The sequence below is a fragment of the Mus musculus genome, chromosome 16, assembly GCF_000001635.26.
Source record: "Mus musculus strain C57BL/6J chromosome 16, GRCm38.p6 C57BL/6J".
In the NCBI taxonomy this organism is placed as follows: Eukaryota; Metazoa; Chordata; class Mammalia; order Rodentia; family Muridae; genus Mus; species Mus musculus.
This window is the reverse complement of record NC_000082.6, coordinates 26,974,905-26,992,021: the sequence shown is the minus strand read 5'-3', so window position 1 is coordinate 26,992,021 and position 17,117 is coordinate 26,974,905. Positions and strand designations below refer to the sequence as shown.

The 17,117-nt window shown below is 36.8% G+C and overlaps 1 protein-coding gene across 3 annotated transcripts in view; it reads left to right on the top strand.

Annotated features, from left to right (window-relative positions):
- The first annotated feature begins 346 nt into the window (after nucleotides 1-346).
- Gmnc (geminin coiled-coil domain containing) overlaps nucleotides 347-17,117 on the top strand; it is a 34,441-nt gene continuing 17,670 nt past the window's right edge. For 2 of the 3 annotated variants that reach the window (NM_001285918.1, NM_001013761.2), the window contains exons 1-2: nucleotides 370-549; nucleotides 1,983-2,113. In NM_001285918.1, the coding sequence (NP_001272847.1) occupies nucleotides 2,062-2,113 (52 nt within the window). In that variant the 5' untranslated portion in view covers nucleotides 370-549; nucleotides 1,983-2,061. Of the gene's footprint in view, nucleotides 550-1,982; nucleotides 2,114-17,117 lie in introns of all 3 variants that reach the window. The other variant, XM_006522113.3, reaches the window with a different exon arrangement.

Genomic DNA, 17,117 nt, shown 5'->3' with positions numbered 1-17,117 from the left:
TAATTAGTTAACTTCTTTCCTGTCGCTAGAGGCACCACTCAGTCAGCAACAGCCGTCAAGGGTGTTGGGCATCCAATAAGACACAACCAGGCTGTACAGCCGCTCAGCCCAGCAGTAAAAGAGGCATACTTAATTCCAGCTGTGGCATTGTTAAGTGAATTAACTCTATCCTCAATTTAAAAAGCCAGCATGAAATCAAAGGGGACCTTGGAAAAGGAAAAAAAAAAATAGAGAGAAAATGAAAAAAAAAATGCTTGTAGGTTAACTCAAGAGTCCGGTGTGGTGAATGAAACTCAACTGGTTGGCCCATTCAGCCAATCATTGCAAGGCAGGTTTTTGGCATCAGTATTGCTCCTGGCACAAGTCTTCCTTTTATTTCCCAGTTCTGTGGTTAAGGTCTCCTGTTACAGACGGAGGGGACTGATGATATAATTGTTTATGAGCCAGCAGAACACATTTATAGGTAGTAGTGAGGTTTCCAGAGAGTAATGAGACGTTAAATGTTAGAGACAGTGGTGCACGATTCTGGCTAAGAAATTTCATCTCAAGGTAAGAGTGCTACATATAAACTTACATGTATGAATTTGCAGGTCTGGGCAATCTCTCTGGGAAATAGTTGTCACACAATGTGTGGGGGAGAAATGAGAACTTTCTGGAATTGTTTTAGTTGTTATTGACTGCACACAAAAAAAGCCCCTAATATTTTGAAAATGTATATATGGCTTTAAATGTGCCTATTCAATATAAATGGAAAGTTGATGAATACTTTTAGCAAATGTACATTCACATATGCATGCTGTGCCAAGCTTATCAATACAGCTTTTATTGAAGAAATAACACTAATAATAACAGCATCGAATAATATTGAATTTTGCTACCAGAATTTGGTAGCATTATTTTTTTAAAAACCTAGTATGACTATGTGGAATACATTTCTCAACTTTAAAAAAGGGTATATTTCCTGTAATTTAAATGTTACAATATTTTATTTTGAGTTTATATTCATGAATATATTATAGCAGTTAGAAAGAATAATCTTCATTGATGACATATATGGGACCAGGAATGTGGATATAAACACACGAGAAAGCAGAAGCAGTAGTTAAAATATAAAACTTAAGAATCCAGAAAATTAAATATAGATAGGAAACTGGCTACTTAAATAATGCTAATTTTAAGACTTGTGATTTTGTTGCTATTATTGTAAATCCTTTCATGAAGCAATCTGAGAATAGTCTACTGCCCCTTACAACTTAAGCCTCAGCTTGCGATCCAGTTTCATTGTCGATTACATAATCTCCACTATCATATTAAATAACCATTGAGGGTGGCAAGGGACTTGGGGCTTCTGAGTAACAGACATAATGATATGTGGCTTGAAGTGAATTAAGAAACAACTGATATGGTGTATAACCAGGGAATTAAAAGACATAAGTCAATGGGAAATTGCAGAAACCACAGATCGGTACAAGTTACAGGCAATTTTCTTAATAACCCTTTAGGATAATATTAGACAAGCTGCACAAAACCTCTTCACTACCCCCTGTGGGGCAAACTGGTTAACAATCAGAGCCAAAGGTTTGTTTTTAAACACAATTTGCCATCATAGAAAAAAATATTTTATTAGTGTCGCTAAGCAAGAAATAATTCTTTTTAAACCAAAAATAAAAGTATAAATTAATAAACTTACTTTTCCAGTTTAATCTTTCCTACATTCTTATTTGGGTGTGTTTTAATAAAAGAAAATTTAATTGACCCAAACTATAATCTTGTTTCAATAGCAAAAGACTTATTTGCGAGGTCATAGTGGGAGGTCTTTACAATTCACTTTCAGTGTGATTAATGTACAGTGAGATTTCACTTATTGTGAATATTATAACCAGGAACATAAGGAGGTGCAGATTAGACATGGGAAATTACATTGATTAGACACGGGGGACTGATTTTGAGAGCTCTTAAAATCTTTTAGCGTTTTTTTGCAGTAAGAAAAAGTGACTCGCTGAAGAAGGCGTTCGTGTGAGCTCACAGATGAGCATGATGCTTGACAAAAACTGAGCAGTGATGAGAATCACGGACTGGGCAACAAGAGGCTATGGAAGATGCTGTGTTCCAGGTTAGTGATGGGCTCCTGGCCAACGTGGTGCCAGTAAAACCGGTTAGAAAGAGGCAGAAACAAGAAATGCTAAGGACTGACTCAGAGGCTCTTTCTGGCAGAAGAGGGAGAGAGATGTTAATAATGCCAAACCAGCATGTGTTAATAAAATGTGAGTGTCAGAAAAAGCGTGAACACGAGTATATTAGAAGCCGGTTGTTGGTACACAGAATATGCGGAGTTTGCTGTCTGTCTAATTAGAATGGATCAGTGAGAATGCACAGCGAAGCAGAGGATAGGCAGGACCAGATGCCTGATGCTCAAGTGGAGCAGCTCTCCATTGGGATCCATTGTTGCAAAGAGAGTGGTGCATCCAAGGCAGTGTGTCTGGGTCCTAAAGTTTAGCGCCCTGTGTGAGGGAACAGCAGAGCCTACGTAGGTCAAGCCTACGATCAGGGATATTTGGAAAACGTTCTGAAAGCGGCTCTACAAGTCAATTCTGCACAGCCAGAAAAGGTAACAAAATTTTGTGAAGTTTAGAGAGCAAGCTTGAAGGAAACGGCTAGAAGTCAGAGAGTACTGGTATCCTTCAAATTCTTCTCTAAACCATGGGTGGTAAGGATGGAGTGACATCACACAGACAAAGGCAATGTTTTCCCGATGTTGGAACTTTGCAGCTATCATTACAGGGCAGCTTGAACAATGTGTCTTCCTTTCTAAGGTAATTCTATCTTTTTTTTTATAATTTATGTTTTATTCACTTTACATCCCCATCACAGCTCCACCACACACACACTCCTCTCCTCCCAGTCCTACCCTTACAACCCCCCCCCCATCGTCCCCTCCCTTTCTCCTTAGAGGAGGGGTCTGACCCCTTGGGTACCATCCCACCCTGCGATATCTAACACAGTTCTCAATCAGATTTCACCTGAGTGTTGCTTTAGCTTCATCACACACCTCATACGTGAAGTTTCTCTCTTTACCATTAATGTCAATGAAATAAGATCAGTGAGGTTTTGTAAGTAGAATTAAACACTCATTAATGAGAACACAAGAGCACAGTGTATCATTATTATTTTCAAGTAGGTTTTCACATTTTTTTGTGCACGTATGACCATGTGTGAGTGTGAGCAATGCATATGTGTGTCCGTGGAGGCCAAAGGAGAGTTTTAGGTCCCTTAAAACTGGAGCCATGAGGATTTGTGAGGGGCTTAGCAGGAATGCTGGGCACTGAACATACGTGCTCTGAAAGCACAGGGAGTGCTTGCAATAGCTGAGCTATCTCTCTAACTCCATAATTAACACTTTAAATATCAATATTTCTAAAATATTAACAAGAAAATGTTCAAAGTTATATGCATTCATAAATTCAAAGTGCTTATACATTTTTATTAGAGTAACTGTAATTTCATACTTATCTCAGTATCTCAGACAGTTTAACATTCTTTCTTCTCATACCAGATTATTACATGAATGTCTATTGAATAGATATATTAAAAACTAATTAAAGACATTTTCTGATGAGCTCAGCATTTTTCAGTTCTTCATTACAATGACTCCTATTCTGTCACCAATCTTTTCTTTCTTTTCCTTTCAACATTTTTCTCCTAGCTTTGTAGATTAAATAATAAGGTAAAATTTCAATTTTTGTTTTCCAGGGTTTTTTGAGGATTTTGTTTGTCAGGAAGCGAAAATGATTTCATGTTAGGCAAATGCTGTATCACCAAGCAACAGCCCCAGTTCTTCTCAGTATTTTAAATCTATAAAGCACTTTTAATATATTTATTCCTAACAAATTTTGATGAAAAATCCATCTTTTTCTATAGTTCTAAATATTTTATAATGTCCATTGTAACTTTTCTTTTTCAATGAATTTATTTTAGACATTTAATCATGGAGTTTGAATGTGTTTTAATTCATAATATTGATTTCTAAAGTTGTTAAAAATCCATTAATTTAAGCCGGGCAGTGGTGGCGCAGGCCTTTAATCCCAGCACTTGGGAGGCAGAGACAGGTGGATTTCTGAGTTTGAGGCCAGCCTGGTCTACAGAGTGAGTTCCAGGGCAGCCAGGGCTACACAGAGAAACCCTGTCTCACAAAACAAACAAACAAACAAAAATCCAGGAATTTACTATAGATTAAATATTAATCTTTGAATCCAGTAAAGCATTAAAGTAAAGACAAGATCTTATTGGACTTTATACCAATGATGAGGTGATGTGATCAATGGTATCATTCAAGAAAATAGAGTATTTGAAGAATGTACAAATTGACCATTTGACCAAAATGACATTAACAAGGAAATCTAATGGTTGAACATCCTGTTGATAGGGTGTTATAGGAATCAAAATCTAAGCCCACTGAATCCCCATTAGAATTATGAATAGTAATTCAAATTGGGATTTTGAAATTCCAGGAAATAGTATAAATTATACATTTCATGTTGATATGATTGTGAGACTCAGGGGTGTTTTATTTATTTATTTTGTTTCATGTTTAGCTTTTGCCGAAGGTACATGTTTGGGGAGAAAGCACAGTAGCCACACACTCATTAGAGCCTACTCTAGTGACCTGGATCTGCTTCATTCTCTCTGCTCCATCCATGTTACAATAATCATATTATCTAGTTGAAAAAATGGTCTTAGAACTTTCCCTACAAGTCTTCCCGCTCAAGATTCAGTAGACTTGAATCTCAGTTCTCCTTGATGGGTCTATGCCTCCATTATGTGTTGCCAGAAGAGCCCTATATTGAAGGTTATAAAAAAGACACCCAAATTCATACACACACACACACAACACACACACACACACCACATATACACAGATGTTGATTTTCATATACATTTATATGCATATATTTCACAGCCAGTAAAATCCAGAGTAAAATAAAATTGTTATTATTGTTTACATATTGTACATTTTAAAACTGAAATCTAGAGATATAGGTCAAAGATCAAATGACCATGTCGGAAGTTGTATTGGATTCTACTGGATCATATGATTGTTCTAGCCTAAGATTTTTAAGGATTTCTATGCTAATTTATATAGTGAGTGTGAAATTTATATATCTACCAATAATGCTAGTGTTCCCTTCTTATTTTGTCTTCTCCCCCACCACCCACGTCTCATCTTCTTCTCCTCAGAGAAGGAAGGGGAGGCCTCCCATGGTTATCAGCCTGCCCTGACATCTTCTGAGAAAAACCCTCCGACTCAAATCTATCCAAACACTTGTCTTGCCCATCCTGCCCAGCAGGGTTTTTTTGTTTGTTTGTTTTGTTTTTTGTGTTTTGTTTTTACAGATTTTCCTTCATAACAGAGATAACTGCATATCTGGCTTTATCACAACACTATTTGAAGTACCAAGTTATGAACCAGCCAAGTTTTCACTAGTCAGTGGATTTCCGGTCATCAGTAGGATAAAATTCCAAGACCTAAAAAAATACTAAATCATATTCTTATATTTGCATATATTCTGGGTTTTATTTCCTAAAAATGCCCTTCATTCACAAATCTAAAGGTAGAAGATAGAATGTTCTAGATTTAACCAGTATTTAGAGAAGATTGATGTATTAGCCTCTCTCCTTTTATGTTGTTTATTTGCTTGTTGTTTTTGAGTCAGGTCTCATGTAACCCAGGCTGGCCTTAAACTTATTCTGTAGCTGAGATTAACATTGAACCTACAATGTCTTTGTTCTTATTTCTCTAGTACAGGAATTGCAAGTGTGTGCAGCCATGGCTAAGTTTAAAGCAAGTTGACTGAGCGTCATATTGCAAGGTTATACAAAATAAACATTCCCCCTCCAGTTTTTGCAACATTCACTCTATTTTTATGTGCTTTAAAATGCACAATGGAACTGCCTTTCCTTACCTAGAATGATCAATCCTGTTAATGGAGCTGTTCTTTGCTTCCCTTTTGAGAATTAGAACTGTCTTCAGCAAGCCCCCTCTAGTGTCTGAAGGATGCAACAGCTCACTGAAGATGACTGTGTGTGTGTGTGTGTGTGTGTGTGTGTGAGAGAGAGAGAGAGAGAGAGAGAGAGAGAGAGAGAGAGAGAGACCTAATTAAGGTTATTTATTTTACATCCAGATCCCCTCTGTCCTCTCCTGCTGGTCCCTTCCTCTCACATCCCCTCCCCCACCTCTCATCCTCTTCTCCTCAGAGAAGGAAGGGGAGGCCTCCCATGGATAGCCACCTGTCCTGATATCTTCTGAGTTGGGAATTTCATTCTTCTGAGGAAAATCCTCCAACACAAACCCATCCTAACACTTGTCTTACGTTTGTCTGCCTCAACGTGATAAAACTTAGTTCCATGCATTTGTATCTTATTGTTTTGACGGATGATAAAGTCCCTTTTTCTTCCCTTTGTGCCAGTTTTTGACCTCCCTAGCTGTTCACACAGCTACGTTTATCTATCAGTGGTTGCACTATCTTCTACTTTACAGAGAAAACTAAACTTATCAAGTAAGCTCTTCAGCTTTCTCCTAAAATATGTCACTTCAAATGTCTTCCCATACCTTGTCATATAGCTTTACATGTAACATCCCCAACCCATTAGATTCTGATTTAAATATGGAACACCTCCTAGGACTCTTTTCTTAAAGCTTAGGCTAATATTTTAGGGAATTCTGGAAACTTTAGGGTTTGGTTTCTACTTGGATGAAAGTAAGTCAGTGAGATCAAGTCCTCTTGGGATTGTCCCTCTGGCTCCTTCCTGTCTTACTTTTATCTCTGTTTCTATCATTGTGCTGAACAGCCCTTTCCTGTCATAATATCCTTAGTCATGATGTTCTGTCCAAGCTTGGGGAACATATGACCATAAGATGAATTCTCTGAAGATGTGTTAATAAATAAAACTTTCCACCATTACATGTTCAATCAGGTATTTGGGTCAAAGTGGTAAGAAAATACTAGGGCAATCTTCATGGTGACCTGCTTCATTAATAATTCTTAACTTGATACATTGTAGCCACGATTATGAGACCCAGTTTTTACACACTGATTTATTTTTTGAAAACGCAATATATAAATTTAATTTTGTTCCTAAACAAACCTCAGAAAAGTTTTAGCAAAAATTGACAGTGAAATTAATAAATTGAAAATGAACCTGCCTGGAAAAGTGGTTAGAGTGTATACCTCTAGCAATACAGTAATCATGACATGTGATACTGTAGAATACAAGAAGAGAACGGAATAAAACATCCAAAAGACTTATTCAGAATATGATCACATAACTAATATGCACGGGGACATGGCAGCAGGCTACAGATAATTATCATGAAGCATACTGGAACAATTTGACTCTGTTGACAAAGATAAATCTTAACCTCTGTTTCGGGAAACAGAAAGTTGGTACACAGTTACTAAATGTATGGGGAATTTTTCTAAGCAATATAAGAAAATTATTAAAGATCCACTTCCAAGAAAGGAAGTGGGCTAGAGCAGGGAGAAAGACAGGCAGCTCAACCACACTACTAGGTAAAGCATAGAAATATTGTGTCTGCCTCATTTACATCATAGCTTTTTATATACAAGCTCTACATGTTATGCATTATTTTACATATGACTTCATACATCATGTATCTTATTAGCATCTTAAATCTCAGTCTAGTTATGCATCTTAGTATCACAGTGATAGGTTCCTTGCAGACAATTTGGATCATCAGTACACTTTCCTCTTTGACAGATTTTGTTATATTTTTATTAGGATATACTAATTTTATATAAATATGTCATACTGTACCTCACTATTGTATTCACCCAATATTTTTGCTTAGCACCCAATGGCAGTGACAATTGCCTATATTGTTTTAGGGGCCTCTGAAGACATACATAGGAAGAAATTCCAATTTATGAGATAAAACAATAAGAACTTCCGAGAAAGAAAACTGTGATTTTGAAACAGCTAAACAAATTAAATACAGGACAATAAGTGATATGAAGAAAATATTCTTTGAACCACTTTAAAATTGTATTGCCCAATATCAAAACATCCTAATGAGATTATAAAGGCAACACAGAGTATAAGTGAAAATGTGGTCTTGCTTATTTCAAAATAATTAATAAGGTTTTAACAGTTTTAATGTAAGGTAGTTCAATTTGACTTTTCATTAAATATTTAATTATTTTCACATAATGTATGAAGGCTTGTTAAGTATGCCTAAGAATCTTTAGAAATAGTATTTCTTTTAGTCTTCAAAACAGAAAGCGTGTGGGAATAAAGGATTTTAGAGATGAAGAAGTCAAGGCACAGGAGAACTTAGTAGCCCACATGCTTGCTTCTAACAGGAGATGATTTTGTTTTAAGACCAAGCTTTCATCCAATTTATAATTCTCCCTCCATTCTGCATCCTTCAACTTAACACACAGATAGATGAAATTATGTGTTCTGTGGTGTATTCAGTATATACCAAAAATCTAGGTTATGAATAGAAAGGGGGTAAATGTCATGTTGATTGCAAAGAACCCTTAGGTACTGTAACAAACAGGTCTGAATCTACCTGACTTGAGGAAACTCTGAAGGAAAAGGAAGATGGAAAAAGAAGAACAAGAAAAAGAGGAAGAGGAGGAAGCAGAAGACAAAGAAGAAGACAAAGAATAAGTGGGCATTACCCAGGAAGACCTAGAAAGGAGTGAGCAGAAATTATATAACCTGGAACCCCACCGAGTCAGTCTATCTGTGAAGTGAGAGATCATTGCGTTAAAAATCCTGAAAACTTGTTAAAGAAAGAGCTATAAACAGGACCTGAATATGGATGACACAAACAGAAATGATACCATGGAAGGTAATGTCACACACAGGACTCTAACTCTAGTCAAAGAGCTACAGGCCACTAAGGAATTCTGGGAGGAGAAATAGTCTTTTCCAAGCAAGAGCTGCCCAGTTAGTTATCCAATGCCAAGTGTTCTATATTAACTCAGATATATACAAGCAACATTGTAAAGACTAAGAAGATTGTTTCTTCATCTTTATATTAAATATCTATGTAACAACAATATAGTGGAAGTCAGAGGCCATGCATTTGAGAAGAGGGGTACAGGATAGGCTGAAGGGATAGTGAAATTGTGTAATCGTATTTAAATTTAAAGAAAAACCATGAAAGAGAGAGATAAAGAGTGAGTGAGCTCTGCTCAGAGGGTCTCTGTTACTAAGACAAAACCCACAGTGGTTTCACTAATGCGTCATCTCTGTCATTAAATTATCTCTACATAAATCTCCCAGAGGGAAGGCCAAATAGGGGCACAAGAACATGTAGCCTTTGAACGCTGAGCATCAAATCACCTGCCGTTAGTGGTCTTTCCTTTTGTTTACTTCCTCAAAAATCCGTGTCAACATATCAGTCTATGATTTGTAGAACAAATTTTATCCAAATTTTATCCAAACCAGTGTCTTTGTGCATGTGTTCAAACTTCAAGCTTTGCTTTGGTCTTGCATTTGTAGTCTATGTTAAATTCCACGAGTACACATATGTTTTGCTCATGTTACCTCTTTCTTCAATCTGTGACTAGGTCTTTAAGAACAAATGTACAGAGGAGGGGAGAGAATGTGAGAAGAGAAAGGGAATAGAAGAGGGAGGAAAAAGAAAAATAGAAACGCTGTAAATCAGCCAACATCCCATAGAGGGCAGTATGGTTCAAGTTGTCTTAGTAGGAGACCCTACTTTGCTGTAAAGAATATAATGCACTCAGTATTCCTTTATTACCTGTAGATGTTTATGTAAGGCTACCCAGTACAAAAGGTCAGCTATGAAAGCATACATACAAGTACATTTTAGGGCATATTTATGCAATTAGGAATAAGTGTTTGTGTGCATGCGTGTGTGTGCAACACGGATTTAAAAAAAAAAAAAAGGCCATGAATTCAAAAGAGAGCAAGAAGAGTTACATGGAAGGGTTTTGAGAGAGAAAAAGAAGGGAGAAATTATTTATATTATAATCTCAAAAAATAAAAGAATATTGTTGTCAAATGTACAGAAGTATGAAATAAAATTGTGCTTTCCGGGAAGTGGTAATGGACAAATGCAGTATAATACATTAGAATGTCGGAGTCGGAATTGATCATAAATAATCATTATAAAATCTTTACAGATTTATAAACCTGCATGTGAAATTACGCTCCTAAGCTCAGGCAGCCATTGTGATGTTCTCATCAGCTTGTAGTTGCTGCCAAATCACACAGCTTTCCCTTCTTGTTGTCCCAGGACTGTGTGAGATATTTCTAGCTTGAATTATTTGCATATTTTTAATAATTCTTTGAGATGCTAATTTAATTATCTCATCTCTTCTTTACCTTGCCTGCCTCCACATTCACCATTTTTTGAATTTATAGTCATTTTTTCTCTTTTACATGTTATTTTTAATGGATAAATAAAATTCTTTCATAAGATTAAATGTTATTAATATATCTAGCTTAATTAATTTTTGATGAATTTTAGTGTTATGATTAACACAGTTTAATTTAAATTACATTTTAATTTCTGAATGATTGTGATATGAATTGCAAATGGAAGAGGGGATAAATATTTTTCAATATACAGGTATTTCTATCAACACACCAGTTTTCAAAATTATGCCATGCTAACTTACTCTGTGTGCTCTGGACATTTCTTGATATTCACTTTAGTCTTAATTTGATTTGTCCTGTGAGCAATGGAATCTCATTTGATTCTGTGACATGAGAAAGCATTGTTCAAAAATAATAATCTACAAGTAATCTTTCTAAATTATCCTATTATGGGGATCCATCCCATATGCAGACACCAAACCCAGACATTATTGCAGATGCTAAGAAGTGCTTGCTGACAAGCCTGATATAGCTGTCTCCTGAGAGGCTCTGCCAGAGCCTGACAAATATAGAGATGGATGCTTGCAGCCAACCAATGATTGGCCACGCTGAACGTAAGGTTCCCAATGGAGGAGTTAGAGAAAGGACTAAAGAACCTGAAGGGGTTTGCAACCCATCGGAAGAACAACAATATCAACTAACTAGACCTCCTAGAGCTTCCAGGAACTAAACCACCAACCAAGCAGTACACACGGAGGGACCCATGTCTCCAGCTGCATATGTAGTAGAGGATGGCCTTGTCCGGCTTCAATGGGATTAGAGGCCCTTGAAGGTTTGCTGCCCCAGTATAGGGGAATGCCAGGGCACGGTGACAGGAATAAGTAGAAGGTGGGTGAATACCCTCATAGAAGCAGGGAGAGGGAAGATGGGATAGTGGGAAACCGGGAAAGGGGATAACATTTGAAATGTAAATAAATAAAAATATCCGATGGGGGCTGGCAGGGTTGAGGAACTGAGATGGATTCTAGAAAGTCCATAGAAGGATTACTAAATTATTCATAGTTTTTTCTCTTGATGCCTCTCTTAGTATCGCTAAGTCATTATATAGTTTCAGTTTCTAAAACTAAAGTTTTAGAGGAATTGAAAAAAAAGTATACAAAAACATACCAAATTTTGCCCAAACTGAATCTACCTAATTTCAAAAAATGCTAGCTCCATTTAATATTATCGGCACAATTTGCACAAAAACTTTTTTTTCTTTGTGATTAATTATTTTGCCCACTTTATAATGATGTAAAGACTGAGTTAGATACTATGGATAATTCTAGACTATTAGCTATAATCTACAGATAACATAGACTATTGATTATTAATGATTGGCAAGCACATAAAATGTACAAAATAATATTAATACTATTTTAGAGAAAAAGCAGTAGAGATATGCTTAAGTATGAACACTAAAAGTAAAATAAATAGATAACAGAAAGTGAGCAAGATGATGAATACTAACTTTGCCAAAAAGGCAAAATTACACTAGAAAGAAAAACATGATACATAAATATTTAAAATGAAATAGAAAATGAGGGGAAAGAGGCGAATGAAGGGACCGAGGATGGCTTATGGCAGTGGAGCTAATGCTGTTGACAATTTACCTGTGAACATGTGCCGTTACACATCAGTCAACATCCCTAAAGTGACAACATAAAGTGTGCACCTACACCTGAACCACGGACTCAGTTCTCATGATCCAAAGTCGTTTTGAAAATGTACTACATTTATTCCTAGTATGGCATGTTAGTTAATGGGGGAGGTTGAGGGATGAAAAATCAAATCATAAAATTCCATACTTCCCATTCAACTTTTCTTTAATGCTAAAAGAAGTAAAATAATGCTTACTAATTTTAAAGTGATGTATTTTTCTCTTGTACTGTATACATCATCCATTGGTGTAAACTTGTTAATCATTTAATGTGGTACATTTGTATTCGTTTTTAATATATGAATTGATACTATGTTAACTACAGCTTAAAGTATTAACAGCATCTAGAGACTGCCATATCCAGGGATCCATCCCATAATCAGCTTCCAAATGCTGACACCATTGTATATACTCGCAAGATTTTGCTGAAAGGACCCAGATATGGCTGCCTCTTGTGAGACTATGCGGGGCCTGGCAAACACAGAAGTGGATGCTCACAGTCAGCTATTGGATGGATCACAGGGCCCCCAATGGAGGAGCTAGAGAAAGTACCCAAGGAGCTGAGGGGATCTGCAATCCTATAGGTGGAACAACAATATGAACTAACCAATACCCCCCACCCCCCAGAGCTCCTGTCTCTAGCTGCATATGAATCAGAAGATGGCCTGGTCAGTCATCAGTGGAAAGAGAGGCCCATTGGTCGTGCAAATTTTATATGCCTCAGTACAGGGGAATGCCAGGGCCAAGAAGTGGGAGTGGGTGGGTAGGGGAGTGGGTGCGGGAGTGTGTGGGGGACTTTTGGGATAGCGTTGGAAATGTAAATGAAATAAATACCCAATTAAAAAAATAATTTGCTGTTTTAAAGTATATATTTATATATAAATATATGATTGTAATAATCTCAAAAAGAATAATAACAGTTATGTTTATGCATTTGAATTATAAATAATGTCTAATTACGAAGAAAATATAGGCGAATTGTTTTGATTTAAGGATATTGGAAAGATTTTACTAAGCTGATAAACTTAAAAAGTATGAACTCAAACCTTAAGTACAATGCCAGTTAGTAAACACTTTCCCAAATTATAACATTGAGTGAATTATAATCTTCCAAAAAGATTTATGCTGTTTAATTTAATTTGAAAAAATATGTGTGTGCAATTTATAAGAGTCAGAATAAAACAAAAGCAGTGAAAATCTAAAAGGCAATAGGATGTAGAACAATGACAAAGGAGATGCAATACTCATGTTCACAGCTAGACTCGGGGTAGTGAGAACGGTCGGAAAAATGAAGTAGGTTGCTATCCTTTGATAAATGTGCATTTGTAAAAAAGAAAAAAAAAATAGATTTCAAACGGGCTGGAGAGATGGCTCTGTTCTTCCAGAGGTCCTGAGTGCAATTCCCAGCATCCTCATGGTGGCTCACAACCATCAGTAATAGAACCTGATGCCCTCTTCTGGTGTGAAGACAGCTACAGTGTACTCATACACATGAATAAAATAAAGCTTAAAAAAATTTTAAAAATGTGTATTTGTGGAGAGACACACAGTCACAGACCTCTGTATAAAAAGCTTTAGCAGGTGACGACAGAAAGGAAAACTGCTTGTTAGTACATGGGCAACTTAATAAAACTTCAGTTACAGTAAGAACTTTGCACACGTTTCATATTGTCATTGAGCAAAATAATCATCTCATGAAGATGAGCCCAGTTATTACCATAACACCCATTATGTGTATTACATATCATTATATAATGGTGCTACTGTAAGTTCTGCTTACAACCGAGGGACAACACAAAAGACAAATAAATCAGCAAAGCTTTGAAAAGCCATGCTTGATATGATAATACCCTCAAAATCCCAATCAAAGACAACAGAAGGTAAAATTGGCAAGCATGAGAAAAAAGAATCAAACCGCAGAGACATGAATAGAATGCATGTTGTGATGTGACTCCTACCATGGACTTTTAGCAAACAAGTGGATGGTTTGGGAAAACTATATAACCACTCCAGTTGAAGTTTACCAGTAGAAAATATGAATAAAAGAACATTGAAATATGTAGAGATAGATTCATAGGGTTTTCTATGAAATATCTGAAGAACGGGTACTTCTGATACACTGAAGAGATGGAGAAATAACCAACTATCAAAACTCTGCAGTCAGAAATACCAGAGAGACTTTTGACACAAGACAGGAGGAATTCCTTACTTTATCAAATGGAAAAGTGAAGAGAAACTAGACAAATACTTGGATGTAGACAAATCAAGGACCAATTAAGGTAACAAATCACAAAGGCTTGATGCTTGATGTCACTTTATCTAACGTCAGAGCTTTAATTGGGAAGCCCGCTGTTGCTGTTAGATTTCAGTGGTGACTGAGAAAGTGAAAGCATTAGGATAAAGAAACAAATTAGCATTAATGTGGGAAAGAACCTCACTTCTTCCTGCTAGTGATGATTCTAGCTAACTGAAGGGAATCTTTAAAAATCAAGTATAACTCATTTTGGAGTTTTCATTAAAAATGTAAGATGCACTTTTAAGAAATCAGTAAATTTTGTTTAATTGTTTATTGAGACAGAGTCTCAGTATATAGCATTGATGGCCTGGATTTTACTTAATAAACTGGCCTAGATTCTCTTTTTTTCCCCTTTATTCTTCTTTTTCTTCAATTTTTATTATTTTATTTATTTACATTCGAGTTGTTGCCCCCACTCTTGGTCCCCGCTCCCACAATTCCTCATTCTATTCCTTCTTCCTCTTGCCTCCAAGGGGGTTCTCTCCCCCAACCCAGCAGGCCTCCCCCTTCCCTGGGGCCTCAAGTCTCATGAGGATTAAGTGCACATCTTCTTCCACTAAGGCCAGACCAGGCAGTTCTCTGCTATATTTGTGCCAGAGGCCTAGGACTGGGACTGGCCCCTGTATGCCCCTGGTTGGTGGCTCAGTCTCTGGAAGCTCCTTGGGGTTTGGATAATTTGAGGCTGCTGGCCTTCCTATGGGGTCACTCTCCCTTCAGCTTTCATCCCCCCCCCCCCCCCAATTCAACCCTGGGGTCCCAGACTTCAGACCAATGGTTGGGTGTAAGTATTTGCTTCTGTCTCAGCCAGCTGCTGGTAGGGCCTCTCAGTGGACAACCATGCCAGGTTGTGCCTACCTCTGCCTGCTAAGAGAAACGACTTAAATCTTTGCACTGTTTTGTTTTGAAATAGAGCTCTCTCTCTCTCTCTCTCTCTCTCTCTCTCTCTCTCTCTCTCTCTCTCTCTCTCTCTCTCTCTCTCTCTCTCTCTCTGTCTCTCTCTCCTTCCCTTCCCCCTCCCTCCCTCTTTCCTTCCTTCCTACCCACCTTGAATTTGAAACAGACCTCAAACTCACTCCAGAGCTAAGAATGACTTTAAACTCTTGAACTTTTGTTGCACCCCCTGGGTATTGGGATGATGAGCCTGTATATTGTTTATAGAAACAAAGGCATAGGAGACATCTGAACATATCCTTTAAGAGAGGAAGCAGTGAGTGCATTATGTAATCTCTCTCAAATGTAACAGTTTAGAAATTTATTGAGTTATAATAAATCTGAAAGAATGCATAAAAATTCTTTCAGTTTGTTTTATTCTTGCAAGATATTATTGAAAAATATATAAATAAATGTTTATAATACCCTCATTTTTTGTAAAGTAATATTAAGATAGTCTTGTATTTTGTATGTACATTTACTATATACACAATTGCTTGTGGACATTAAATTATATGGACATGAATAAATTACCTTGGCCACTTTGGGTCAGGGCACAAGGCTAGTTCTGAAATCAGGGGAAGGGTGTGCTGAGGATTAACTATAGGCTATAGGCTGAGATTGGAGGCTGTCACTTAGAGCAACTACCCCAGGTAGCCTCTGCATGCCTTTGGATTCCTATCTCAAGAGGTAAGTTTGATATTTTTGTATACTGGCAGCCACTTATTTTCTTTTGTACATATTCATGTCCACTGTATATTTTTGTCATAATTATGGAATTCTTTTATTTTCTTAGACATGTTAATTTATTATTTGTTTTCCCCCCTCTAAAAATATGGTGCGTTCTATATTTTTTTACTCTACCAAATAAAACAGTATGATAATCCAAATATAATTTAATTCAGAATATTTGATAAATGTTTCTCGTGATGTTAAGAATTATCAATGAATGATACTAGAATCACATCTCAAAGCTCTAAATTGTTGTAAAATAAAGAATAAGATGTCCTGAGGCTTCAGATTTAAAATGGGTACCCACTAAACACTGCAGAACTATTGCAGTTTCTGGGCATTATTTCCCAGCATTGATGAACAACAAGGCTGCGCAGGAGCCTGCAATAAACACAGTTAAGACATTACTATATTAATACCTCTATGGTTATGAGAATATGTTTGCATATATTTTAACATAATGAACATAGTGTTTTTTCCCAGGAATAGCAATGCACACTGCAGGAAGTCTAATTTATTGAAGCTATTCTTATTGTTCCAGCTTTGTAAATGTTATCAGAGGTGAGGGAGATGACTCTGTGTGTAATGCATGTGTTGTGTGAGCGTGTGGACCAAGCCTGGATCCTTGATATTCTCAGTAAAGCGGGTCAGTGGCCTCCCTGTCATCTCAGCGCAAGGCAGGCGGATTAGGAATGATTCAAGCAAGCTTGGTAGATAGACTGTCAAATACAGTAGGCTCGGGTACAGCAAGAGACTGCTTCAATACAGGAGAGTGAGAAGTGAAGCTACCCAGTGTCAAACTTGTGCAAATGCACCATGCACACAAAATACAAAATGATGATCATTGGTCATTATATTGATATGTGAGCAAAGTCATAAACTAGTTGTGATTAAGATTTTTTTATTGGTTGGTTTCTTTTGCCTTTCCATCTGGAAGAGTAGAAATGGTTCTGGAAACTTATTCTATGTAAGTGAACAATTTTTTTTCTCCTAGTGATTTGATTTCCGAGGAAACACTCGATTGCTTCTTTGCATACAGTAGTGCTCACAACACTTGCGGAAATACCACTTATATCACAGATATCC